A 27,568-nucleotide genomic window follows, 5' to 3' on the forward strand; every position below is an offset into this window, starting at 1 on the left:
TGTGAGTTCAAAGTTAGTCTCAGCAATTTTGTAAGGCCCTCTACAACTTAATGAGACCCTATCTCAAAATAAAAAAATAAAAGGGCTGGGGATGTGGTTCTGTGGTTAAGTGCTCCTGGTTCAATCCCTGGTACTGGGGCGGGGGGTGGGGGAGTTAAACATGATTTGACCCAACTATTGCACTCCTAGGTACATATACTCAAAAGAAAGGAAAACAGGGCTAATGTGCTTGCCTAGTGTGTTCATGACTCTGGATTTGATCAGCATCACAAAAAGAAAAGAAATATGTTCACACAATATGTACACATGTGTTCATTAGAAACATTATTCATCACAGGCAGAAAATGGAAACAATCCAAATATCTAACTGATAAATGGATAAAAAAAATGTAGTATATCCATACAATGAACTATCATCCCACCATAAAAAGGAATGAAATACTCATATGTTACATGTGTGAATTTTATAATATTATGCTAAGACCATATTTATATGAAACATCCAGAAGAGGTAAACCTACAAGACAGAGACACAAAGTAAATTTGTGAAGGGATGGAGGTATTGGTGGGCAAGGGGTTTCTTCTGGGGGATCAAAAATGTTCTGAAATTATCTATGGCAATTATACAACTCTGGGAATATACTTAAGACCACTGTGTATTGTATACAGTACCTTAAATGGGCGAATTGTATGGTATGCAAATGCATTTCAAAAAATTACAAAAAGACTAATAGTTGACATAGTTGTATGTCTTCTGAGTTCAACCACAGATTACTGAAGATTTTAATGTCACTCACTCTTCAGTAATTTCTCTAGCTAAATCACAACACAATTTTTTTATCTAGCATGCCTTATAAAAAATCTTCACAGCTTGAATTACTTTTGAGATACTATGTTTTCTTTTACAGAAAAAAGTAAAATATTTAATTGAAAAACAAAATAAAGTCCTATGAATACACACTGTACAACTGAAAATTTCTTGGATTCAAGAGTCAAAGATAGGAGCTGCAAGTGGAGCTCAGCAGTAAAGCACTCACCAATGCAAGCATAAGGCCCTGGGTTCAATACCCAGCACCGCAAAAAAAAAAAAAAAAAAAAAGATTCAAAGATAAATATTACAGTATTAACTGCACTGTTACTGGATTGGGTTTGAGATTAGAATAAGCAGTGTACACTCAAGTCACAATGTGAAAGGTATTTTTAAATGTTACAGAATACTATAAAACACATGCTCTAAACTGGGCATGGTGGTGCACACCTGTAATCCTAGCTACTCATGAGGCTGAAGCCAGAGGATTGCAAGTTCAAGGCCAGCCTGGGCAACTTATCAAGACTCTGTCTCCAAATTAAGAAAAAAAAAAAAAATTAAAAAAGGCTGAAAACGTGGCTCAGTGGTAAAGCCACCCTGGGTTCAATCTACCCAGTACCATAAAAAAAATGTACCGTAGGATACTGCCAAGTAATGTTCTTCTGCAACATGTGGTAAGGGCACTGTATAACCCCATGTCCAGTTTGTTTCTAACACACTTTAGATTCTCCATCTTCAGTAATCCAAATTAAAAAAAAAAAAAAAAATCAGCCTACATTTGCAAATATTTACACCAAGTCAGCAACCTGGGAGTCATCACTAACCCTTCCCCACCCCTCTCTCTCATATAAAAGCTACTATGAAATCCTAATGCTTCTAATCCCTAAGTACCTTCTCTCTATCCCCATGGTTTTTGAGACACAGCCAAATGTTGCCCAGGCTGGCCTTGAACTTACCATCCTCTTGCCTCTGTCTCCTGAATAGTGAGGCTTACAGGATGGGATTGCCTGTATCACAGTGCCCAGCACAGCCATGTCTTAGCTAAAGGCCTTAGTATCTCCTCTGGACCATTAAACTTATTTCTCAGGCAGCTTCCAGCCTCCCCCTTGTGTAATTCCTGTGTCAAATTCTCAGAATGATCTCTCTAAAATAGATGAGACAGATCACACCCCTGCTGCAAATATCTGAAGCTCCTCACTGTCTACTGAATAAAGTCCAAATGTCTGGTAAGGAACACAGGTCTTGCATGTCTTGGTCTCTGCCAATTCCCCAGGATTGTCTCTTGCTACTACCAGGTTCATCCTGACATTTCTCTATGCAACTGCTTATCATTTCTGTAATGCTTTTTATTATGTCTGTTGGGCCCCTACCTGTACGTTTGCCAGATATGCTCTTCCCCTCTCTTCTGCCTAGAAACTCCCCAATATCTCCTTTAGGAAACTTTTCTGATCATTCTATTACTATGGGAGCACTTTGAGTAATAATTACCAGATGAACGCCCACTTGAGGGCAAGAGCTATGTGTTAATCATCTCTGAATCCTGAGTATCTAGAATAATGCCAAAAACACACAACATAAATATATACAACAAAAAGTCAAATGAACTAAATTAAAAAATTCTGAAATTCCAAAGAGTGGAAAACTCGATCAAATTTGATCAAAATTATTTTCAGGACCACTTCTTCTGTCCCCAAGGCCACCCCTGCCACTGCTGTAGAATCACCTGCCTTGCTGCAGACAAAGAAAAGCAAGTAGCAATTGAACCAGAAAAGAATGGCATTGAAACAGATTTCCAGCAACAAGTGCTTTGGGGGATTGCAGAAAGTGTTTGAACATGACAGTGTTGAGCTGAACTGCAAAATGAAATTTGCTATCTACTTACCACCAAAGGCAGAAAATGGAAAGTGCCCTGCGCTATATTGGTTGTCTGGTTTAACTTGCACAGAACAGAATTTTATATCAAAATCTGGTTATCATCAAGCTGCCTCAGAACATGGCCTTATTGTCATTGCTCAAGATACCAGCCCTCGTGGCTGTAATATTAAAGGAGAAGATGAGAGCTGGGATTTTGGCACTGGTGCTGGGTTTTATGTGAATGCCACTGAAGATCCTTGGAAGACTAACTACAGAATGTAGTCTTATGTAATGGAGGAGCTTCCCCAACTCATAAATGCCAGTTTTCCAGTGGACCCCCAGAGGATGTCTATTTTTGGCCACTCTATGGGAGGTCATGGAGCTCTGATTTGTGCTTTGAAAAATCCTGGAAAATACAAATCTGTGTCAGCATTTGCTCCAATTTGCAACCCAGTGCTCTGTCCTTGGGGCAAAAAAGCCTTTAGCGGATATTTGGGAACAGATCAAAATAAATGGAAGACATATGATGCAACACATCTTGTGGAGTCCTATCCAGATTCTCAGCTGAACATACTAATTGATCAAGGGAAAGATGACCAGTTTCTTCTAGATGGACAACTACTCCCTGATAATTTCATTTCTGCCTGTGCAGAAAAGAAAATCCCTGTTGTTTTTAGATTACAGGAGGGTTATGATCATAGTTACTACATTATTGCAACCTTTATTGCTGATCACATCAGACATCATGCAAAATACCTGAATGCATGAAAAACTTCTGACAAGAGAATCTCTTCAAGATTATAAAAATTATAGAATTGCTGAGGGAAAATATCTCAAAACATTGGATTTCTTAATGCCAAAAGAACTTCATTGTACTATTGAATCACCTGAATAAATATATAAAATTAAAAAAAAATTATTTTCAAAAGTGAAAATGATAAAGTAGGAGCTCCTAACTGGGAGAACTAATTGGGTCAATGCAAACATTACAGATCAATGAATTTTCTCCCTGCATTTTGATCTATTTCATAAAAATGACTTCTTGCTTATAAATGTTTAACACAATGAAAGACAGTTCAGTCAAAATAAGAATTTTCTTGGTTTTATTATAAGGCTGACAATTTTTTTCCATTCTCAGGTTTTGTCTGTTTCTCACAAATTCACAAAAACTAGCTAAAATGATGACGAGAGTCCTTTGAGGTTGGTGTCACAATAGCCCCATTTGTTAATGAAAACCAGAAACATTTTAAAGTACTGCAATTAATAAGTAAACTTATTACTGAAACAGTACTTAAAATTTAGTATGCCAAACACAGTAACTTATGAACAAATTAAATGTACATACCTTTTAAAACCAAATTGACACCATGAATATTCTAACCTTCCCAAAACCTTCCCTTTCAAAGCTTTTTAAAAATATATATTTAATTTTTAAAAAATTCATTCTTGCCTCTCGTTCTTGCCTTCTATAAAATAAGAACATCTATCCACCAATGTTCTTATCCTATTAGGCTTTAAGACCAAACCTCTCAGTCTCAGGAAAAGGACCAGCCATTGGGCAATACCAGGACAGTAAGCCAGGAAGCACCCACCTGTAGCCCACCTTACGGGCATAGTGCAGGCAATTCTCCTTTACATGGGTCTGGAAGTAGGCAGAACGACAGAGGACCCCACACTCCGGACAGCAGTAGGGGGACTTGTGTGCATGAATCCGCTGGTGGGCACAGAAACTGCACTGGTTGGGCAGCAGCATCTGGCACACCTGGCAGGTCTAGGAAAGAACACCAAGAAAGCAGATCATGCAGGTGCTGTAGACCTGTGACTCCTATCAGAGCTGTCTGGCTCTCCCAAGACAGGGGTCAGAATAACCTCCTTTCCCAAACATTCTTATTTCCAACTCTTCTAGGACACTGTAAACAATCCCAGACCTCCTTCAAAGTATTGATAGTGACACCCGAGCAAGCATTGTCAGCCAGCTTATTAGTCAGAGACAGACCTGGCCCTATTTTTTCTACATACCTCTAGGCTTGTTTTTCTCTCCTCTATGGGCAGATCCCAGACAGACCAGAAGGGGACAGCAACAGACTGAGCTGGAACCTAAATCTTGGAGAGGTCTTCTGTATTTTCTTAGTGAAAAAGGGATACTTGTACTACTCACTAAGGAGCCACTGACCTGGAGTCAGAGATGCTCAGAGGGACACATCAGGGACAACAAGAAAGATCTCTGCTTAAATCAGAAAATTCAGAATGAGGGACTCCTATAGGACAAACCACCCAATGTTTTTAAAAAATTGCAAGGGGGAACAAAAAGGACAGAGAGGGAAGGGGAACTTATAAATTAAACCAATTGCAATGTACAGCTCATATTTGAATCTTGATTCAAACAAGCAAGTATAAAAAGAAATGAGACAATTAGAGATATTCCAACATTAAGTTAATGATAACAATATTAGGATATTTCACACAATATTAAGATTTAATAAGAATTATTATTATTATTATATTATTATTGATTTGGATTTTTGTTGCTGGATGTTGCACCCAGGGTCTTGCACATGCTAGGCAACTGCTCTATCATTGGACTACACCCCCAGGTCTCTATAGTGTATTTGAGACAGGGTCTTGCTAAGTTGCCCAGATTGGTCTTGAACTCACCATCTTCCTGGCTCAGCCTCCTGAGTAGCTGGGATTATAGCATGCATCACTGCTCTCAGAGTTAAGTATTACTATTATTATTATTATTATTGGTACCAGGGATTGAACTCAGGGACACTAAACCACTGAGTCACATCCCCAGTCCTTTTTTGTATTTTATTTAGAGACAGGGTCTCACTGAGTTGCTTAGGGCCTCACTAAATTGCTGAGTCTGGCTTTGAACTCGATCCTCCTGCCTCAGCCTCCAGAGCCACTGGGATTATAGGTGTGCACCACTATGGCAAGAATTATTAATTTTTAGATGTGATTTTTTTTTTTTTTTTTTTTGGTGGCAGGGGAACCTTTATCTTTTAGAGCTTTCTAAGAGTTTGTCTCTGGAGTGCCCCCCAAAGGCCCATGTGTTAAAGCTTGGTCCCCAGATAGTGGCACTATTGTGAGGGGGGTGGAATCTTTAAATGGTAGGGACTAGTAGGAGATCTACTGCCCTCCTAGGGGTTAGTAGAACCTCAGCCCCTTCTGTTTCTTCCTTTTACATCCTGGCTATGAAGTGAATGATTTTGTTCCATCATACACTCCTGCCATGATGCGCCACCACAAGACCAAGGCAATGGGGCCAACTGATCATAGACTAAAATCTCCAAAACTGTAAGTCAAAAATAATTTTTCTCTATAAGATGATCATCTAGTAGAAATTTGACAAAAACATAGCTACATACTAAAATATTTACAGATACAATGATGCTGAGATTTGTTTAAAAATAGCCAGGCACAGTGGCACACACCTGTAATCTCAGAAGCTTGGGAGGCTGAAACATGAGGATCACAAGTTCAAAGTCAGCCTCAGAAACTTAGAGAGGTCCTAAGCAATTTGGCAAAACTCTGTCTCAAAATAAAAAATAAAAAGGACTGGGGAGGTGGCTCAGTGGTTAAGTGCCCCTGGATTCAATCCCTGGTTCCAAAAAAAGAAGGGTTGGGGATGTATCTCAGTGATCCCTAACTCAATCCCCAGTACCAAAAAAGGACATAGGAGCCAGCTTGAAGGGGGTCTGACTGACCAAAGATGGGATAACCTGAGCATTAGAATTTGTCTAGCAGGCTTTCTATCTATTGCTGGAAGCTTACCCCATGTAATTTATACTTAACAACAGAGTTGGTTTTCCTGCACAAAATAATAATAAAATACATAAACATACTGAATATATCAAAATCAATGAGTGCATGATGACACTAAAACTAAAAATGATAGAAGCGATTATATCACAATCATTAGGATAGTTAATAAAATTTAAAAAACAAAAAAATAATAAATGTTATGAGAATGTAGGAAAACTAGGCCCCTTGGGCACTGTTAGTGGGAATATAAAATGGTACAGTTGTTGTGAAAAATAGTATGGTGGTTCCTCAAAAATTAAACACAATTATCACATGATTCAGTAATGCCATTTCTAGGTATATAACCAAAAGAATTGAAAACAAAGTCCAAAAGAGATAATGCTATACCCATATTCATATTAGCAATACTCAGGCTAAGCTAAAACATGAAAAAAATCCAAGTACCCATAAATGGATTAATGGATAAATAAAATGTAGATACACATATACGAAATGGAATATTATTGAGCCTTTTAAAAGAAGAAAATTCTAGGTAGGCTCGATGGTACAAATCTATAATCCTAGCTACCCAGCAGGTTGAGGTGGGAGGATTTCTTGAGTCCAGGAGCTTGGGGCCAGACTGGCCAACACAGTATAACCCCCATACCCTCCCACCAGCCCCGCAAAAGAAGAAAATTCTGACACATGCTATATAGATGAAACATGCCAAGTAAGATAAGCCAGTCACAAAATGACAAATACTGTAGGATCCTCTTAATCTGAGTCTCTGAGGATAGTCAAATTCACAGACACAGAAATAGAACGGTGATTGCCAGGGATTGCAGGGAGAGGGGAAAATGCAAGTTCTTGTCCAATGAGTACCAAGTTTCAGTTCTGCAAGACCAAAAGCATTCTAGAGATTGATTACACAGCAGTGTGAATGCACTTAGCTAAACACATTTATTGTTCATTTTAATTAGGTATAATAACAACAAATAGTTAAAGAAAAGCTTAAGAACATGAAAAAAGTAGTCCCTCGGTGCTGAAATATTTTCCTAACAAGGTGACTTGTTAACTCTTGTTAACACAAGAGGAAGGATGAAAAGACCCTTCAGTCACTGCAAAGGGAGGCAGATTCGGTTTAGGAGCAGACTTCCAAGAAGAAGATGGAGAGCCCAAACATATGGTCCAAATGGTCCCTGCTGTGGCGTGGAGCCCCACCCTACCCCACCCCATCTGTGCACACCCTGCCCTGGACATGTGGCCCAAAGCCTGGGTACTGTCACAGGGAAACCCAAGCCTAACAGCCTCCGAGGTTAGTTTTTGATCCCAGAGCTCCAGTCCAAGCCTCAGAAGTGGCATTTACTGGTAGGAGATTTTATAAAGGATTTGAGCTAGGCTGAGAGAAGCCTGACAGCATTCCTGTGCCTGCCTTGCTTTCCTGTATGGGGCTATGTGTGCTTGTGTGGCTCCCGAAAAGGGGAGAATGACACAGATAAGTATAGGAAAAGAAGAGTACTAGCCTGGGATCCTACACCCTGATCCTTGTCTACACAGATTGTAGAAGATGGGTGAGAAGCAGTATGAAAAACCCACAGGCCCCCAGGTCCACAGCCAAAGGTGCTCAATCACATGACTCAGAAAACTCAACCATGCTGGACAGCAAGAACACTGAAGTCCCTGGGGAAGGGGCCAGGTGACTACACTCCATCTGACTCATCAGAAGGAAAATGAGACAGAGAGAAGGTAAAGATGAGAGGCCACAAAGTGATCCATAAGGCATCCCCTAGCCCCTTTAGGGCCAAGTACTCTACAGAAGCCCTGCACACCTACCCAGCTTGCCCTCCTGCCTCTGCCCCTACACTCATGGCCAGTCTCATACCCAACAAACACCTGCCCCTCAAACCCACTCTGCACTTGTTTCCTATACCGAGTACCCTATCTCTCCCTCCTCCAAACTTAACCTTGCAGGTCAGGAAGAGACCACATTCCTGAAGGGACCTGCTAATACAGGGTATACTCAACACAGGCAGCTGTATTTTTTAAAAAACAGACCTCATCAAGCATAACCAAAAATGAGAACAAGCAGACAAGATCAGTTGCTTTCCTGGAGTGAAGAGAACATGGATGAAAGGAGGCTGCCAAAGTCTCCACCATGGGCCCACATACCCATCTACCCTCGTTTCTTTCACCTCAGCCCTACTGCTGGTCCTACTGAAGTATCCCCAAAAGGACTCTGCAAAACAGCTGTGTCCACTGCAGGGCAGAACAACAATGTAAAGATAGTTGTTAGAGGAACAGAGTTAGGCAGAGCAATGACTCACCTATCTCTGTCCCTAGGTTCTTTGGGCACATGGAGAACTGTGCTAACACCTTCCAGAGACCAGAAAAAGATCATCCAGCATTGACAGGTCCCACAATGGACCTCAGAGCCCACTGGAGTGGGAGTTGAGTAGGATGCGGTGCACATCCACAAACACATTTGTTAGATCTTCATGGTCTCCCTTAGTTACAGATAGGCCATCTTTCCCAATAAACACAAAGCACTATCTATTCATGTGGGCCACTAACCATTAAGCCAGATGTCCTCTTCTAAGACTCAGAAATTTCTATCACTGCTCCCACATCATTGAGCCTTTCTCTCCACGCTCAATCAGAACCCATGTGAGCCAGGGGCTTGACACCCATCACAGTGCAGGTCTGTGCTTACCAGCCCCTCAGTTTCCTCTGTTGTCCTCTGGAAATGTGCAGCCAGGACCATGTAGTCCCTCATCTGCTTGTGACATTCAGGACATTTGGTTCCATACCGGATGAGCCTCACAGGGTCTGGGTAAAGAGGAAAGGCTGGAGGTGGGGGGCTGGGGCTGGCGCTGCCCAAAGTGGGGCCGTGTTTGGGGGAGGAGGAAGGGGCTAGGGTTGCTGGTGCCACGGAGTTTGCAGGAGCCGACACGAACATCTGGTCCGCAGAGATGGGTTTCACGAGCAGCTGAGAACACTGCATGACGAGCCCCTTGCTCTTATGGTCACGGGCGTGACGAAGCAGGCTGCACTTGTTGAAGAAAAGCAGTGTCTTGGAGCACAGTGTGCACAGCACCTCGATGTGGACACTCCGCCGGCCATAGTGCTGGCTTAGACTCTTCTCTAAGGCAAATGCGTCTCCACACTCCAGGCAGCAGTACCCACTGGCTGGCACGTGGATCCTGCTGTCCGCAGGTGGGCTGAGATTTGGCGCATAGAGGGGCACAGGGTTGGAGCTGTGGAGGACCTTATTGAAGACCTCCACGATAAGAGGGGCAGCCTTTTTCACCTGGTGAACCAGGGGCACTGACATTTGCGTGAGCTGAGGCTGGTTCCGTCTCTGGGCTGAGGACTTGGCTGTCACAGATGCGGCAACACTGTGGGGGACCAGGTTCAGGTTGGCCAGGTGCACGGCTTTGGGCAGAAGATTGGCAGGGGCCAGGGTTGATGCCTGCAGTGCTGTGCTCTGTTGCTTCTTGCCCATCTGTGAGCTGGGGGCAGCCCCCTTTGGGACCCGGGACCCAGAGTTACAGCAGGGAGATGTAGAGTCAACAGACTTTGTCATGCTTTCATCCTCTTTCTTGTCTCTCTGGGGACTCCCTGAATTTGTGCCTACCTCAGGAAAGTGCTCCTCTACAGGCACAGCTGTGCCTTCATCCCCTGGCACCTCACTTGGGGGCTCAGCAATGGCACTTCCTACAGGTGACCCAACAGGGGACTTACTTGGATCATCAGGGTCTGGCAAAATCCTGGTAACTGTCCTTTTGATCTCCCCTGATGATGTTTTAATGGTTTTGATTCTAACTTTGGGAATTGCTGGTGGGGAGCTGGCAGCCACAGAAGGGGAGCCTTTGCTGCTGCTGTCACTGCATATGCTCCGAGGGCTGTCTGATGGCTTGATACTTTTTCTAGCGGCCTCCAGAGGGCTCCGGGGACTCTTTGGTGACTTGGGCATTTTGGGGCTGCCTTTAGAACCCTCTTTAGTGGGCCCAGAGGGATCCTTTGTGTGACCAGGCTGATCCTCCTTGGTGACACTAGCCACCCTTTTGGCCTGCAGGGCTACCAAGGCTGCAACACAAGAGGACAGTTTGGAATGAGCTGGCTTAAGACGCTGCCTAGGGGGTACTGATGAGCGGGTACCAAACTCTGGGGCAAGCTTCTTAGGCTCTCCAATACTGTTGCTAGGGTGGCTGTTGAACCCCAGAGCTTCCCCAAAGAATCGACTGGAATTCAGCTCTTCGTGAGGCTCCACCACCTTCTGCCTGACTCGCTCGTGCTCCTCGTGGCTCTCTAGAGGCAGGGGTTCTGGCTTTGGTTCTTTCTTACCAAAGTGATCAAACATATGCAGCTCTGGAACTGGAAACTTGGCCAAAGCCTCCAGGACTGGACCCCCCACAGCCCCACACCCAGGAGTGGGTGGGAAATAACTGTCAGAATGTTTAGGCTTTATCCCAAACCCGTTATCTTTGATGGGATCCTCAGGTTCTGGGCTGGAGATTGGACTGAACTGGTTGAAGGTGGGTAATGGCTCTGACTTGGGAGGCTCCAGTTTGCCAGGGAAACTCCGGGTACTGTCTCCATTCATGAAAGTAGAATCAAATTTTCCACAGTTGTGGGGGTCTGAAGGCAGGTCTGAGCCCCGGAATCCATTGTGGAGGAGGCTGGGAGCAATGTGGTCTTTCTCCGCTTCAAATGACTCCTGACGGCTGGTGTTCTTGACAATGACACTCACGGCCGGCACATCTGGGGCTGATCCTGAGTGAGACAAGGACACACTCTCATCTATACACATGCCCGAAGGCTTGAGGGGACTCTCATTCTCCTCGCTGGGAGCCTGGATGGCCTCCTTGGCATCAAGGCTGGTGGGGTCTGGGATGTCGAAGGCAGCCAGAAGGTCATCAAAATCTGGGGTTTTCATATCCCCCATGGCTGGATAGCTGGCAAGGGCTATGACAGAAACAGAGAACAGAGTCAGTGACCACCAAGTTCCCACTGGACTGACCTGTATCATCTTCACTGGACACCTGTCACACTAACACACATACACAGGTGGAATACCAAAGCAGAAACCTATGTTCCATGATAGAAAGTCACATACCTGAGACTAAATTCTGGAAGGGAGGAGAGGGGTGAAAAGAGCTTATATGTAATGACAAGCCTATCTGGCAAATTATTGACTGGTTGCATGGCCTACCACATTCCTAACACTATAGTTGTGTGCCCTAGCCAAAAGCCTAACACTCAGTCCCCACCCCCTTTTAAAAGCATTGTTCAACACTTCCTTCCTTGAGAAAACTTCTGATTCATATGTGAGATTCAACCTTGTACACCTCCTTGGTAATTTCTTCTCTATTCAGCAAACACACTTGATTCCTAATTTTGGTTGGTTTGTTTGGTTGGTTGTTTTGTTTTCTGTAGTACTGGGGATTGAACCCAGGGTCTCACCTATGCAAGGCAAGTGCTCTTACAACTGAACTACAACCCCTGTTCTTTTAACTATTTTTGATTTTGAGACAGGGTCTTAATAGGTTGCTGAGGCTGGTCTTGATCTTATGATCCTCCTGCATCCACCTTCCAAATCACTGGGATTTCAGATGTATGTCATCATACCTGGCTGATTCCTTGATTTTTCACCCTAAAATTGTTACTGGTTGAATGGAGCATTAAACGTGAGAAGCAAAGTGATTCAAGGTACCACGCAGTTATCAAACTGGCCAGGTGACAGTTTGGGGAAAGGTTAAATTCTATTTTAACTTAATATACAAAAAATAGAATAACAATTCAAGTTTAACTTAATACACCTGTTTCCTTCTTAGTCTGGGGAAGTAGAACTACAGAAACATTGTGACAAAGGAAACCAAGGCCCTAAGAAGAGGCCCTCTGCAAGGCTGATGGTGCACACCTCTAATTCCAGCAACTTGGGAGGCTAAGGTAGCAGAATCACAAGTTCAAGGCCAGTCTCATCAACTTAATGAGACCCTGTCTCAAAATCAAAGTAAAAAGGCCTGAGGATGTAGCTCAGTGTTAGATAGCTCCTGAGTTCAGTTGTCAATAACAAACCAAGCAAACAAACAACAACGACAGACCAAAAAAAAAAAAAAAAAAAAATTAAAAAAACACACAAGAGTCCTTCCATATGAAAAATTACTGTAACACTCACACTTAGATGAAACATGAAACTGGCTGGCTCAAACCTGCTGGAGAAAAAAAGAAAACCTTCACCATCTCCCTTATTCAGCCCTTAAATCTTAATTTCTACTTCAGTATCCCAAGGCCTTTCTGACTTACATATTTTTTATACCATGTTGATGCTGAAAACCATTGTGGAAGCAGACAGGCACAACTCTGTTAGAAAACAGAGTCACTACACAGTACCAGGAAAGTGGCAATCTTGAGTCCAAGAACTCCACTTCCAGAAATTTATCCTAAGGACAAAAATTTCCAAAAGCTATACACAAAATTATGCTATAGCATTATGAAAACAGTACAAAAAAGCCAGGCATGGTTACATGCACGTGTACTTGCAGAACTGAGGAAGAGCAGGCAGAAGGATCATTTGGGCCCAGGAACTCAAGACCGGCCTGGGCAACAGTGCTAGGTGAGACCCTGTCTTACCTAGCATGCACAAGGCCCTAGGTTCAATCCTCAGCACCAAAATATAAAAATAAAATAAAAAATATATAATAGAAAATACATATACACAGACAATGATTACAATGTAAAACTAAATATGTATCTGAGTCATGATTAAAAGAAAAATACAGGGTTGTGAGATAACTGCTAGGTTATTTTTTCAAAACTATTTTGGGGGTTACTGCTTTATAATTCCCGCCCCTCTTGGTGGTACTGAGGATTGAACCCAGGGGAACTCTACCACTGAGCTACATCCCCAGCTCTTTTGTTAAACAAATGTATTTTGAGAAGTTCTCACTAAATTGACAAGTCTGGCCTCAGAGTTGTAATCCTCCTGCCTCAACCTCCCAAGTAGCTGGAATTATAGGTGCTCACCACTACATCCAACTACTTTTATAATTTCTCAAAGGGAAAATAAAAAAACAAAACACACAGACCACAAGAACAGGTGGCATGGCAGAGTATATCTCTAACCACCCCATGGGATGATCAGGTTTGTAGATTTGGTTTCGATCACACCCCCCAAAACACATCTGCCTGTAAATTAGCCAGAAAATGAAATATACAACCCCCCACCCCACCACTGGGAAGACACTTAATTAGGGTAGGTAATCATAAAGTGAAATACCAATTATCTAAACACAAGTTGGCAGAATACCTCACTAAAATGAATTTTTATTGTTGTTTTGCAGGACTGAGAATGGAACCCAGGGCCTCTGGCATGCTAGGCAAGCACTAGACTGAGACACATTCCCAGTCCTGAGATACATCTTTATAACAGAACAAGTGGTTGCCTTCTGGATTAGGAAGTATCAGAGCCCATAAACAAGGGGAAAATACTGAATATCACTGAAAGCACTGACGTCCCAATGCCAAGTGACTACTATGCAGGGTGATCATAACTATGAAGAGACACCTCTGTGGTATTTACGGTCTTGTTCCTTTCTCCTCCCCTCACCCTTCCTCATCTCTCTCTCTCTTTCTCTTGAAGAAGCACAGAATACATTGGTTCTTTTAAGGAGCTGGTAAGAGCATGTGAGCGAGGAGGGGGAGTAGTTGGTAGAGTGAGAAGGATTAGCTGGAAGCCAGTTGTCATCTAACAGGAAGTTGCAGGGGCTTGACACAGAAAGATATTACATCAGAAGAACGTGATGTTCTCCTAACAGAGACATTCAGGGATGGGCTGAAAATGGTCAGAGGTTAACATATCTTTTGCTAGAAAATCAGAGATAGTAAATGGTATGGCAGCTCAATATCGGCAGCAGGAAAAACTTCCATAAGGATTTTAAATATCAAAGCTGAAGTCTTTAAAAGTCAAAGCCTACATTCTGTTTTCTTTTTAGCTCTGCTAAGGAACACCAAAACAGCAGCAATTAGTGACTAAGGGACTCACCATACCTAAATGTTCAGTTCATACTTCTTTGAACCTTGCTCTAAAGTATCACATTGTTTATAAGTAGAAAATGGAATTAAAGAAAATGTATCCTCTTACAAAAGCAAAGAAGAAACTGTAAAGAAAAAGACAATCAATGCCAGGCAAGGTAGCACACATATGTAATCCCAGCAATTTGGGAGGCTGAGGAAGGAGGATTGCAAGTTTGAGGCCAGCCTGAGCAATTCAGCAAAATGCGAAATAAAATAAAAAGGTCTGTGATGTAGCTCAGTGGTAGAGCACCCCTGAGTTCAATCCTCAGTACCCACCCCTCGTCCCTTGTCCCGCCAAAAAGAAAGAAAGAAAGCAAGAAAAAGACAACCAATTAAAAGTTCCATTTGTCAGGGCGAGGGCTGGGGCTCAGTGGTAGAGCTCACCTGGCATGTATGAAGCACTGGGTTCAATCCTCAGCACCACATAAAAATAAATAAATAAATAAAATAAAGGTATTGTGTCCATCTACAACTTAAAAAAAAAAGTTCCCTTTATCAAAAATTTCCTCAAAATTAAAAGGCAAACAAACCAAAAGGCATATCTGCAGTAGTCACAATCACTAATATCTTAATTAATAGGTAAAAAAGACCTAACAAAGTACTAAGTAAAAGATAAGCAACTCAGTAGAGCTAAGGTGATGAGTAGGTTATTTTTAAAAGAAACACAAGTGGACAATTAATATATTTAAAAAGTTATAACCCCACAATAAATTGGAGAAATACAAATTAAAGTAATAAGAAACCACTTTTGGATTTTAAAATTGACCAAAGTTTTTTAAAAAGTGATAATCCCCAGTGTTGGCAGAGATGTGGAAAATAAGCAATATAAAATTTGTAAGTAGTATAAATTAATATAACCTGTCTAAAGGGCAATTTAACAGTGGATACAGAAAGTCCAGTAATATATCCAAAAATATATCCTAAGGAAATACAGATGCTCATGACAAAGACAATTATTATAGAATTTATAATAAAAAATGACACATGACCTAAAGATTCAATAATAAGAATACATCTGAGAAATTATAGTACTATATACAATTGAATATGAAAATATTTAATAAATACAATTAAATACAATTAATTAATACAATTAAATACTAGGCATCAGTATTAATAACATTACAGATAAATATATAGGCCTAAAATGGACTGACACTTGGGCCAGACACAGAGGCACACACACACTTCTAATCCCAGCAACCTGGGAGGCTGAGGCAGTTGGATCGCAAGTTCAAAGCCAGCCTCAGCAACTTAGCAAGGCTCTAAGCAATTTAGCAAGAGCCTGTCTCAAAAATAAAAAATAAAAAGGGCTGGGTTGTGGCTCAGTGATTAAGCACCCTGGGTTTGCTACTCAGTACAAAAATTAAAAAAAAAAAAAAAAAAAGTGCTCCTGATATAAAATAAGAAAAAGGATATTGTAGCAAATAACATTTGAAACAAAAATTTAAAAAAATATATTTTAATGAAAAAGGCAGTAATACCCCAAAGTGTTAAAAGTATTTCCAGATGATGAAATTATTTTCTTTCATTTATCTTCATCTTCAACATATTTATTTAAATTTCTTTCAGATTCTATTTATAAAATTTTATTAGTTTATATTTTTAATATACAAAAAAGAAGAGGAAAATAGGACAAAAAATTTGAAGAGGTCCTTATACAAGACTATAAACATTATTAATAAAAAATTCTTAAAATACATTTGGCATGACTTGGCAGGGGAATGCTAGCTAGAAAGCAATGGAGTAACTTAATTAAAATAAAAGATATGTTAAAATAAAAAGTTTCAGCATACACCAGTGTCTACAAACTGTTGAAAGCAGCAAGCAAAGTTGGGAAGAGCAAGCAGCTACATATCTTGCTTGAGGGCAATCACACGGTGTGCGAACACCAGCCTAGGAACAATGGTCCGCCATGCAGGGCATTTGGCAGAGGTTCACCCTGAAGCATTTGAACAAACTAGATTCAGGCCTGGTGATTTCTCTGATTTACAGCAGCCTGGTCAACATGTAAGACAAGATCACTGGTTCTCTATGGCCTAGACTGAGAGCAAATTTCACCCAAGCTCCCTTAATAGTGAAACTATACAACAATATATACAACCGCCTGGGAGATAGAGAACAACTCCAAGACTGGAAGATTGACACTATACCCTATTCTTGGGATAAGTTTCCAATTCAGGGATGATCTATAAATTATTTAAAAGTAAAGAAACATTTCCATTGTTTGTTTCAGGGTCTACTAACGTATCCAAGGAATTTTACCCAATACTTAGGAAAACACATCAACTGGATGGAAGAAAGGAACATCTTGACTTTGGAAGGGTCTTCGCAGGTCTAATCAGCCTATTAGAATTCTTCAAAGGGATAAAAACAGTATGATTTTATATGATTCAGGTAGTTAGAATTTCTATAGATTTTACTTGCCAAAATTCTACCAAAACCAGCTTGGCATGGTGGTGTATGCCTGAAATCTCAGCAGCTTGGGAAACTGAGGCAGGAGGATCGCAGGTTCAAAGCCAGCCTCAGCAATTTAGCAAGACTGTAAGTAACCTTGTGAGGCTCTATCTCAAATTTTTCTTAAAAATCAATCAATAAATAAGGGTTAGGTATGTGGCTCAATGGTTAAGCACCACTGGGTTCAATTCCTGGAACCAAAAAAACAAAACAAAACAAAACAAAAAACCAACTGCATTCCATAGAACTTAAATGCATGTATGATGTTTATGTGTGACTTTTTGTGATTGTTTTTTTACAGGGAACTATGAACAGTGGTGTTTTTAACTCATTGACCTGTTCTGGACTAGAGCTTACCTAGCATGGTAGATCCCAACCCATAATGTGACCAACTACAGTTTGGGTCTTGAATGTCCCCCAAAGGCTCATGTTGAAGGTTTAGTTGCCAGTCCATAGTTCTTTTGGGAGGTGGTAAAACTTTTAGGAGGTGGGACCTAGTAGAAGAAAGTTAGGTCATCAGAGGTATGCCCTTGAAGGGAATGTTTGGATCCCAGTTCCTCCTCTTTCTCTCTTTTTAATTCCAAGTTGTCATGAAGTAAGCAGGTTTCTCCACCACATGTTCCCCAGCATATGGTGCCATGCCATAGGCCCAAAGCAAAAATAGAGCCTTATGAACAGGATCTCCTGAAATCATAAGCCAAAATAAACCTTCCCTCTTTTTAAACTGATTACCTCAAGTATTTTGTTACAAAAAAGTTGATTAACACAAGATCCAACTTCAACATATATGTGTTCTCAATGATTAGCTACTAGAAACACCACTACCAAATGTGGAGTCAGGAAAAACTTATTTTAAAAAGGAGGTCTCACACTCAAAATGCTTTGGGAACCAAAAGTTAGTCTGTAAGTCTTATAAAGGAAGAGGCTTATGTGTCACATTCATTGCTGAATTTCTCTTTAGATATTTAATAAATAATTGTCAAAGCAATGAAGTAAAAGTTCCAAGTTTGCAAAATGCCTTAAAGCTGTTCCAAAGCAAAATGCAAAATTAAAAAGCAAGTTCTTAAGAGGCTGTATAAATAGGGGAAATTATGGCAAACGATTCATCAATGAAAGTAAATGTGAAGGAACACTTAAGGAAAAGCAATTCCAATTATACTTTTAGAATAATGGGTTCTAATCTAAACTGTTCAACAAAGAGGCCTGGGCATCGGTTTAGCCAGTTCCCTCTAGGACACCACAATGCTTGTTTCATCACGAAAGGCCCAAAAGGATACTGGAAACAAATTAAAACTTGTGAACCTCCCGTTATTCAAAACTTCTCTGTCCACAGCTACATGTGCCATGCAGTTTTGGTTTCCCACACCTTAAGAAAAAACACATTAGGGACTGTGGATATAGTTCAGCAGTAGAGTGTTTGCCTAACACATGTAAGGCACTGGGTTCAATCCTCAGCACAACATAAAAATAAATGAAATAAAAGTATTGTGTCCATCTGAAACTCAAAAAATTTTAATTAAATAAAATAAAATAGAAAGAAAGACATCAGAGTTGGAAAAGGTCCTGAAGTCATAAATACAAGCAGACAGAAGAGTGTTCTAACAAGAACCTCAAGATTACAGCTATTTCAAGGGGAGCAAATTATGTTTCATGCATATATGAACATGTCAAAATGAACCACACTAGTAAAAACATAAAATGTTTTTTAAAAATAAAACTATTTCATTTTGAAGACATGAGGATTTAGGAGAAAGGGGAAATCATAACCAAAGTATAGGTTTATTCCTCAAACCTGAAAATATCAGAGGAAAGAGCAATATTTTAAAATTTTAAATAAAAAACGTAGGCAAATAAAAAGTGACTTTATCCATTAGTCAAAAAATACACTGAAGTTGTTACAGGGGGAAAAAAAAAAAAATATATATATATATATATATATATATATATATATATAGGGGCTGGGGATATAGCTCAGTGGTAAAGCTTTTACACAGCATGCCCAAATTCAATCCCCAGAAATGCAAAAGATATGTACATATATATGTATATATATAAAGTATTATTGTTAGGCTCTGAAGAACTAAGAACAAAGACTTGGCACTAAACCCATGAGTTTTCTTTCCTGCTAAGCATCAAAGCCTTCAAATTTCAAATAACATTAAACTTGGTCATCTGTTTTTCTTAGCAATGCTAAATTCAGTAATAGCAGATTAATAAAAGTTAAGTAATAGGACATCAAGGAGGCAGAAGCACTCCAAAGCATTAAGAAAGGTCTGATGTCTATTCAGTGTATTCTGTGTAATAAGGGAAACAACATGAAGCAGATTTACAAAAGGAAAATGAAGAGCCTGGTGCAGTGGTGCACACCTGTAATCCTAGCAGCTTGGGAGGCTCAGGCAGGAGGACTACAAGTTTGAGGTCAGTCTCAGCAATTTAGCGAGAATGTAGCTCAGTGGAAGAGCACCTGCCTAGCTTATGCAAGGCCCTGGGTTCAATCAGTAGTACTGAAGGGGAAAAAAAAAAAGGGAAAATGAAAGGCAGCATGGTTTTAGGAACACTGGACTATGGGACAACAAAATTAAGTGTTTTGTGGGTTTGTTTTTGTTGTTGTTGTTGTTGTTGTTTGAGGTTTTTTTTTGTGGGTGTGTGTGTTTAATTTGCCATGTTTGTTGGATGAGGCCTGGCAAGAAGAATGGGTGGATGGATGCTTTACAACCTATGGGTGAACTCTTAATTCGGCTCCCCCACATAATTGCCTACAGCTTATATACTGACATCATCTGTGCTCAATTATTATTTATACAAGTTAAGGATTTTTAAATGGGCAAATGAAAGTTGCCCTCAGTTTTCTATTTTAGAGAAAAGAGCATCCCAGGGAACAACAGAGGAAAAAATAAATAAATAATTCAAACTATGAGATGAACAGGGGGCTAGGGGCCTGCAGGGCAGGGGGTAAGGGGTAAGTGAGTAGGGAGATGGAGGGATAGGGAAAAAGATATGGAGGAACAGAAACAGAGGGAGGGGGAGGGGGACACACAAGGATGGGAAGGGCAGAGGGAGGGGCAATTGTTACTTAGCAGTAGCTGAGACCAGAAGGAAGCATTGTTGAGTTGGGTACCAGGCAGAGGCACTTCTTTTGTACCAGAAACGAAGACTAGACAAGAGGAAAGACAGAATGAGCAAGCAAGGTCCAGAGAATGCCACTGCTCCCAAGACCTGTAGGAACTTGGGCCTGGACTCTGGCAGAAACACTGATCAGAGGGAGACACTGCTTCCATGGGTGGTGCTGAAGGGAGCTCTGTGAAACTTTGACCAGTCAAAGGAAACAGTAAAAAGTCTGATGTTTCTGGATCAGAATGAAGTCCCAGTACAGGAATGACAGAGTCAAAATAATAAGGAATTGTGAAGCACAGGAACCAGCTCTCTTCCCTCTGCTGTTGCTAACTGCCTTCATGGAAACCTTGGGCAGGCCTTGAATTAATATGTAAAATTAAACTCTTTAAGGACCTCTGAGTCCTTGAACAGGCTAAGCCGCAACAGTTGAGCAAATTAACCTAGAGCTAATGGATCCACACATGTACTTACTCCTAATGTGGAAAAGCAGAAGTCTATCATTTACACATCACAGCCCCCCTGAGTACAGTCAGGACTGCTCACAGGTCAGGCGAACCCAAGTCACAGATCTTCCCAGCCAGTCAGGAGCCAGTGTTTCATTCCATGAGACACCTGGTGTTCAAAACATTAGCAAAAAATGGCTCAAAGAGATTTCCAGCAGTATACAGAAAATAGCTGTCCCAATGGACCCAGGCGAAACAACATTTTTCAGTTATCTTCTCCCTCCTCCAAAATACAATTTGCCAGAATGGTTGCTGTGAAACATACATTGGATTAGAAATGTCTCTGCTCAAAATCACCATCATCTTCAAGATAGAGGTCAACCGCTCAGTCTCACAGAGAGCTCCATTCTGATTTTGTCTTTGTCCAACTTCAGTCACTTCCCAGGGCACCTCTATATCCTAATTGTACTGGGGTCTCTCACTTTCTCCTGCCTCCACGTGAGGACTCAAGCCATTTCACCTGACTAAAGAATACCTGAGAGCCCAGATCCACCCTGGCCCCAAACATAATCTGCCTGACAACTCCTCCTCTTCCTGAGTTTCGGTTCTGGATTCCCTCTTTCCTGATTCATTCTCTGAGCACTGCAACATCAGTCCTCTGCCCTCCAACTCCTCCTCCAGTTTCTCCTGACACCAGGGACTCCCTTCTTCTATGGCAGCACTTTTCACAGTGGGCCAGAACAGAATCATGAGTTTTCTTATCAGTCCTTCCCATCAGTTTGTGAGCCTCTCCAAAGTTGAAGTCATGTCTTTCACTGCCATTTTCAGGACTTAACACACCTGGCTCCCAGTGACAGAGGACTGACCACTGTTCCTAGAACCATTATTCCTAAATGCCTCTCCAAACCCCTGACTGATGTGTCTGCCCTTGCCTACCCTGAACAAGGTGTCTTTCTCCTCCCCACTCCATCCTTTTCTACCCCAACCAAAGATCCCATGTCCCAAGCACAGAATTAATTCCATGGCAGGCATTCCAACAAGTCTCATAGATAACCTCTGAAATTCTTCTGGTCCAGTGGCTTCCAAAGGCTCATGTGCAGGTTGCTACTGGCCTGAGTGCAGAAGAGTAACATAGAAAAGACAAAAATATAGACGCTAGGCCCCAGCTACGGAAATTCTGACTCAACAGATCTGGGTTGGATTCCTACTTTGGGGTTTTAAAACTTCTCAGTTGTTTCTAGCGCACTGATCTAGTCCAACATCTCCATTTTACACCTAGAGAATTGGGGTTGAGAGATGGAAAGTTCATCTATCAGTTACCAAATGCCAAGATTTATGATTGGCAGCTTATAGAGAACATAAAGCTAAAGGTCTAGACCCTACTCTGGAGCACCCCCCCCCCACTGAAAACATCTGCAGGCATCACTGAGGACTTATTAAGGATCTGGAATTTCTATAGAAGTCAACCAATCCTCTTTTATGCTTCCCTTTGTGTTACTTATTATTCTCCCTGGGATAATTTTCTACCAATAGTTATTTCAGTGAAATGTTCACTCTCTAGCTATTTTATAACCCCCTCAATAGGCACTCACTAAATGATTAATTGGTATTTCTAGATTTTTCTTGTCTAATAGACATCTCACACTTAATATGTCTAATTTATAACCACTGATTTACAATCACCACCACTTTCGCAAATGACATCTCCCATCCTTCCGCTTCCTTAGGCCAAAACCTTTCTTTCCTTCAAACCCTTCATTCAATCCTCAAGCAAATCCTATCAACTCCACTTTCAAAATATACCCAAATCCAACCACTTCTCACCACCTCCACCGTCATCATCTCTACTGTATTCCCACAAATGCCTGCTAACTGGTATCTTTGCTTCTGCCCTTGCCTCAACCAGTCATTCTGAACACAGCAGCCAGAATGTCCCTTTGAAAACCTGTCAGGGAGCTGGAAATGTGACTCAATGGTAGAGTTCTTGCCTGCCATGCATGAGGCCCTGGGTGGAATCCCTTCACTGGCAAAAACAAAAACAAAAAACACCTAAATCAAATCATGGACAACCCTGCCTCAAAATCTTCCAGTGCTGTCACATTTCCCAAGTAAAATCCAGTCCTTTTTGCCCATCTCCCAAATATCTCCTTCATATCCAGTGTTTCCCAGCACACAAAGACTCCTCACCATTCCTCAAGCATGCTGGTAACATCCTGCCTCAGGGCCTGTGAATTCACTGTTTCCTCTGCTTGAAAGTTGCCCCAGATCTCTGTGGGCTCACTCCCTCAGGTCCTTCAGGTCTTTAATCCTATATCACTTTGTCAGGCACTTTCCATGGCCAGCCAATATGAGATACCAATCCCCACCACCAATCTCTAGCCCTTTTCTTTGTTTCTTTTCCTGGCACTTATCACCACTGGATATATATTATTGTTCATTGTTTTATTATCTGTTTATAAACACCACTGTGTTTACTGGAAGGTATCCGCCATTAGAATTTGACAAGTTCATCTGCTCAGAGCTAAGATTGTTCAAAGACACTCACAGATTCCCAGGCAGGTCAAACATTTGGCAAATATGCAATATATTGTGTTTAGCTTTTAAAACGTGTGTGTGCAAGCACATGCAAGCATACACACTGTGGAGATTAACCCCAGGGTCTCACACATGCTAAACATGCTTTTCCACCCCCAGTCATTTAAAATTTTTTTTTTTTTTTAATAAATAGTTAGACCTTGATGGGACCTCACCAGTGAGAAGGGACCTACACAAAATAGCCCTTTGTCTATGAATCATGAATCCTGGGCCCTGCAGGGGCTTATTTTTTTTTTTTTTTTTTTTTTAGAGTGGGTATTGGAGGGTGAACTCTTAACCACTAAGACACATCCCCAACCCTTTTTATTTTTTATTTTGAGACAGGGTCTTGCTAAGTTGCTGAGGCTGGCTTTGAACTTGCAATCCTTCTGCTTTAGCCTCTTAAGCCTCTGGGCTTACAGGCTGGCACCACTGTACCTGGCTAGATTTAAATATTATATCAGTGGAAAATGCCTACTGGCCAAGGTCCCCACAATAAGGACATCTGTGTTGATGAGTGTGATACCATTGGAGTGGGAAAGCTAGCTCTGAGAATCATAGCAAAGAGGAAGGCACAGGGTCCTGAATCTTAAGACGTGGGGATACAACTCTGTGAAGAAACCAAAAACCATTGACTTATGCAATTTAAGTGGGGAAATTGTATGATATGTGAATTATATCTCAATAAAGCTGTTATATTAAAAGAAAAAATAGAGAACTGGAAGGGGTTGGGCTTATGCATAACTATGAGGCAAACAGAGAAGTACAAACTAGATATAGGCAGCAAAGTTTACAGAGCTGAGAATTTAGATAAAAATGAATACTTTGTAATCTTCACCCCTTTCACCTTTCCTTATTTTGAGACTGATTCATCATTATCTGAAACTGATTCATCTCCAATTTGTGAGAAAAGGACCCAGAGATTTGAAAGAAAGGGAGACAGGACTTTTCTTGCTCACACACCATTCTGTGGGCATCATTTCTTGGGGATAAGGACTCCCAATCAAGAAGCCAAACAGCCTCAGACCTGCTGGGAACCAGACCTCAACTCCTGAAAATAGAAAGTGTCCATCCCACCAGATTCTGAGCCACCACCAGTCTCATCTACCACAGGGAAATGACAATCTCAAAGATTCCAAAAGTGAAAAATTTGTAGGGACAAAAGGAACATGCTGTTAGTCTTCAGGTTCAGGTGTTCCCACTTAGTGAGGCTCTATCTAAAAATAAAAAATAAAACAGGGCCGAGGATGTGACTCAGTGGTTAAGTGCACCTGGGGTTCAATCTCTAGTATTGCCCCCTGCGCTTGGGGAAAACAAGAAAGAAAAACAGACAAAACAAAAACAAAGAAAATAAAATCAATTGCCATTGTAATGGCATTAAGAGGTGGGGCTTCTAAGAGTCCCTTAGGCCACACGGTTTCACCTTCATGTATGGATTCATGATGACAGGAGCAAGTTCCCTGACAAAAAGAATGTGTTCAGTCAGATTCTGTATCTCACACATATGCCCACTAACCCTTTCATCAATGTATGGCACAGTAAGAAGGCCTTCACCAAATGTAACCCCTTGACCTTGGGACATCCCAGCCACTAGAACCATGAGCTAAATAAACTTCTATTGTCTGTAAATTACCCAGTCCGTGGTATTCTGTTATAGAAGCAGAACAGGAACTAAGACATCAAACCTCATTGTCTAGCAACACAGCACATTGAAGAACATGGGTGGTTCATCCTCATGATCTCACAGCTGACTAGGAAGTGTGGCTGGGAACTGGGAACATATCAATAGCCAGAGACACAAACAAAATTCAAAACTGGAAATGTGCATACAAGCATACACTTTCACACCATTGTGTAGTCAAAACAGAAAGCTGGGAACCATCTGTACTCTTTCTCATCCTCTCTCCCTTTATTCCTTTCTCTATTATGCACTTGCTGACTTACTCCCACTCACTCTTCTCTTCCTCATTCCCTTCTTCCTCCCTCTTCTAGATCTGGGTGGCCTCCTTCAACAAGATTGTTTGAATCTAAGGACAGTCAACCTTCTGTAGGAAAGCAGGACCCCAACCAAGGCAGCCCTTCCCCCAATAACCCAGCATGGCAATGGATCTAATGTTCACATGTGTTCATGTGTGCCCACTGCATATGTCCTTGTTGATTTGAGAGAATGATAGGGAATAACCTGCTCAAAGGTACAACACTAAGTGCCTTTCTATCATCACAAAAAAATGATTATTAGGAGCCCTTATCCTAACCAGGTGCAGAGGTATGTGACAGCAGTTCTAACTAGTTGGGAGACTGAAGCAGGCATTCTAGGCCAACCTGGAGACCACATCTCAACAAAACAAAACAAAGCCCTTTTTAAGACACATAGTGAAATGCTTACAGATAAAATGATACGGCATCTGGGATTTGCCTCAAAATAACACAGGGGCAGAAGAGAGCTGGGAGGGCACATAAATAAAACAAGATTGATCATAAACTGTTAACTGTTGATTTAGGGTGAGAAATACATGGAGATCTGTATCAAATTACTTTTTCTACTTTATACATTTTAGGACAACAGGGACCTAGCCCTTGGCTAGTAGACTCCATGGGTCCAACTAGATAATCACCAAGGTTACTTAAACCCATCAGGAAGGCTATTTAAAAGAAAAAATCACCAGAAAATAATAAACTGTTGATGAGAATATGAGAAACAGGAGCCCTTTTATATTCCCACTGTTGGTGGGAATATAAAATGGTATAGCCACTATGGAAAATGGTATGGCAGTTCCTCAAAGATGTGCATGGTGGTACACACCTATAATCTCAGTGAGTCAGGAGAGTGAGGCAGGAGGATCTCAAGTTCAAAGTCAGTCTCAGCGACTTAGCAAGACCCTGTCTCAAAATAATAAAGAAAAAGGGATAGGGATTATGGCTCAGTAGTAGAGAACCCCTGGATTCAATTCCCAGTATGGAAAAAAAAAAAAAAATTAAACATGGAATACTACATGATTCAGCAAATCTGTTCCTGGATGTATACTCAAAAGAATTAAAAGCAGGGTCTCAAGATACCTGAACACTCATGTTCATAGCAGCTTTATTCACAATACCCAAAAGGTAGACACAACCCACATATCCATCAATGGATGAATAGATAAACAAAATGTGAAATATGCAAATATTATTTAGCTTTTAAGAGGAAGGGGGTTGAGGGTATAGTTCAGTGGTAGAGCACTTGCCTAGCATGAGTGAGGCCCTGGGTTCAATCACCAGCACCACTTAAAAAAATTTTAAAAAAAGAAGGAAACTGACACATATTACAACATGGGTGAACCTTTCAGACATTATGTTAAGTGATACAATAAGCTAGATACAAAAAGGCAAATATTGAATGATTCCCCTTATATGACATCCCTAGAGTAGGTAAAATAATAGACGGAAAATAGAATGGTGGTTGCCAGGATTATAGGGTAGAGAAACAAGGAGTTGTGTGATAGCTACTGAGTTTTAATATGGGATGGAGATGGATGGTGGCGATGGCTGCAAATTGTGAATGTACTTAATGCCACTGAACTATATACTTTAAGATAATAAATTTTGTTGTTGTATTTTACCACCAAAACAAAACCAAACCCAAGGAACAGAAAAGCTCTCTTGTGTCCAAAACTCAGCTCTTCAAGGCCATCTCAGGTCAGCCTAGACATCATACCTTAGTGAGGTTCTCAAAACAAGGGTGTGGTGAGCGTTGCTGGGGGAGTAGAGCTGCGGAGAAAGGAAAAACTACCTAGGCACATGGTCTAGTGTCCAAACACCACCTATGGAAAGAAGAAAAACAAAATGTTTTTTAAATGAGTTTGAAGGTAAATGTTAAAGTTAGGAAAGAGAGTTTAAAAACTAATAATAATCATCCCAGGGAAGAACCTGAGAAAAATCTCCAAACATAAATTCAAAGCAGGCCCCAAAAGCAGTCAAGGAAAAAAACTCTTCCCAGCCCCAGATCTGCCTTCCCGCTATCATTGTGCAGTAGTTCAGAGCAGACTCCACCTAGGTTCAAATCCCAGTTCAACTGCTTACTAGAAATGTAATATTGTGCAAGATGCTGCACCTGTGTTGTTAGTTTCCCCATACATAAAACGGGGCTATCAAAGAGATTCAGTGAGTTAATATTTGTAAAGTCTTTCACATTGCAAATGCATGTGTTTGTGAGTACTCTGCCACCAACCTCGGTGGTCAGCAAGCTTTCCCTCACATGTTGTCAGTGGACCTCAGCAGCTTGATGAAGGGAAGCATGCAGAGGACAGAGAGGCAAGGGAAGTGAAACTAGTTTACCCCTCTACACAGTTTCTCCTCCAGTGCTCAGGATGCCTGCTAAGGCTGAGGAAGCAGAGTCAGGGGACAGGTGGCAGGTAAGTTGAGGAAATCGAATAAGGTGGGGGTGAGGCAGAGGGGATAAGCACTGAGCAGGTGATGAGAATGAGAAAAAAAAATAGGAAAAGCTGCTGTGCGCCAT

The 27,568-nt window shown here is 41.3% G+C and overlaps 2 protein-coding genes across 5 annotated transcripts in view; one reads left to right on the forward strand and one right to left on the reverse strand.

Moving 5' to 3' along the window:
• Positions 1-27,568, reverse strand: part of Znf592 (zinc finger protein 592) — a 50,647-nt gene that overhangs the window by 10,836 nt on the left and 12,243 nt on the right. Inside the window, exons 2-5 of one of the 4 annotated variants that reach the window (XM_047539673.1) lie at positions 26,768-26,873; positions 12,588-12,621; positions 9,120-11,374; positions 4,255-4,433 (exon numbers count right to left, since the gene is read on the reverse strand). In XM_047539673.1, coding sequence (XP_047395629.1) covers positions 4,255-4,433; positions 9,120-11,354 — 2,414 coding nt within the window. In that variant the 5' untranslated portion in view covers positions 11,355-11,374; positions 12,588-12,621; positions 26,768-26,873. Of the gene's footprint in view, positions 1-4,254; positions 4,434-9,119; positions 11,375-12,587; positions 12,625-26,767; positions 26,874-27,568 lie in introns of all 4 variants that reach the window. The other 3 variants (XM_047539672.1, XM_047539671.1, XM_047539675.1) reach the window with 3 other exon arrangements.
• Positions 2,495-3,568, forward strand: LOC124976758 (S-formylglutathione hydrolase-like). Its single transcript, XM_047539676.1, is given in 1 exon segment — positions 2,495-3,568. A coding segment is annotated over 1 exon segment (849 nt). The 5' UTR covers positions 2,495-2,581; the 3' UTR covers positions 3,431-3,568.

Source organism: Sciurus carolinensis, chromosome 2 (genome assembly GCF_902686445.1).
Source record: "Sciurus carolinensis chromosome 2, mSciCar1.2, whole genome shotgun sequence".
NCBI classification, from domain to species: domain Eukaryota; kingdom Metazoa; phylum Chordata; class Mammalia; order Rodentia; family Sciuridae; genus Sciurus; species Sciurus carolinensis.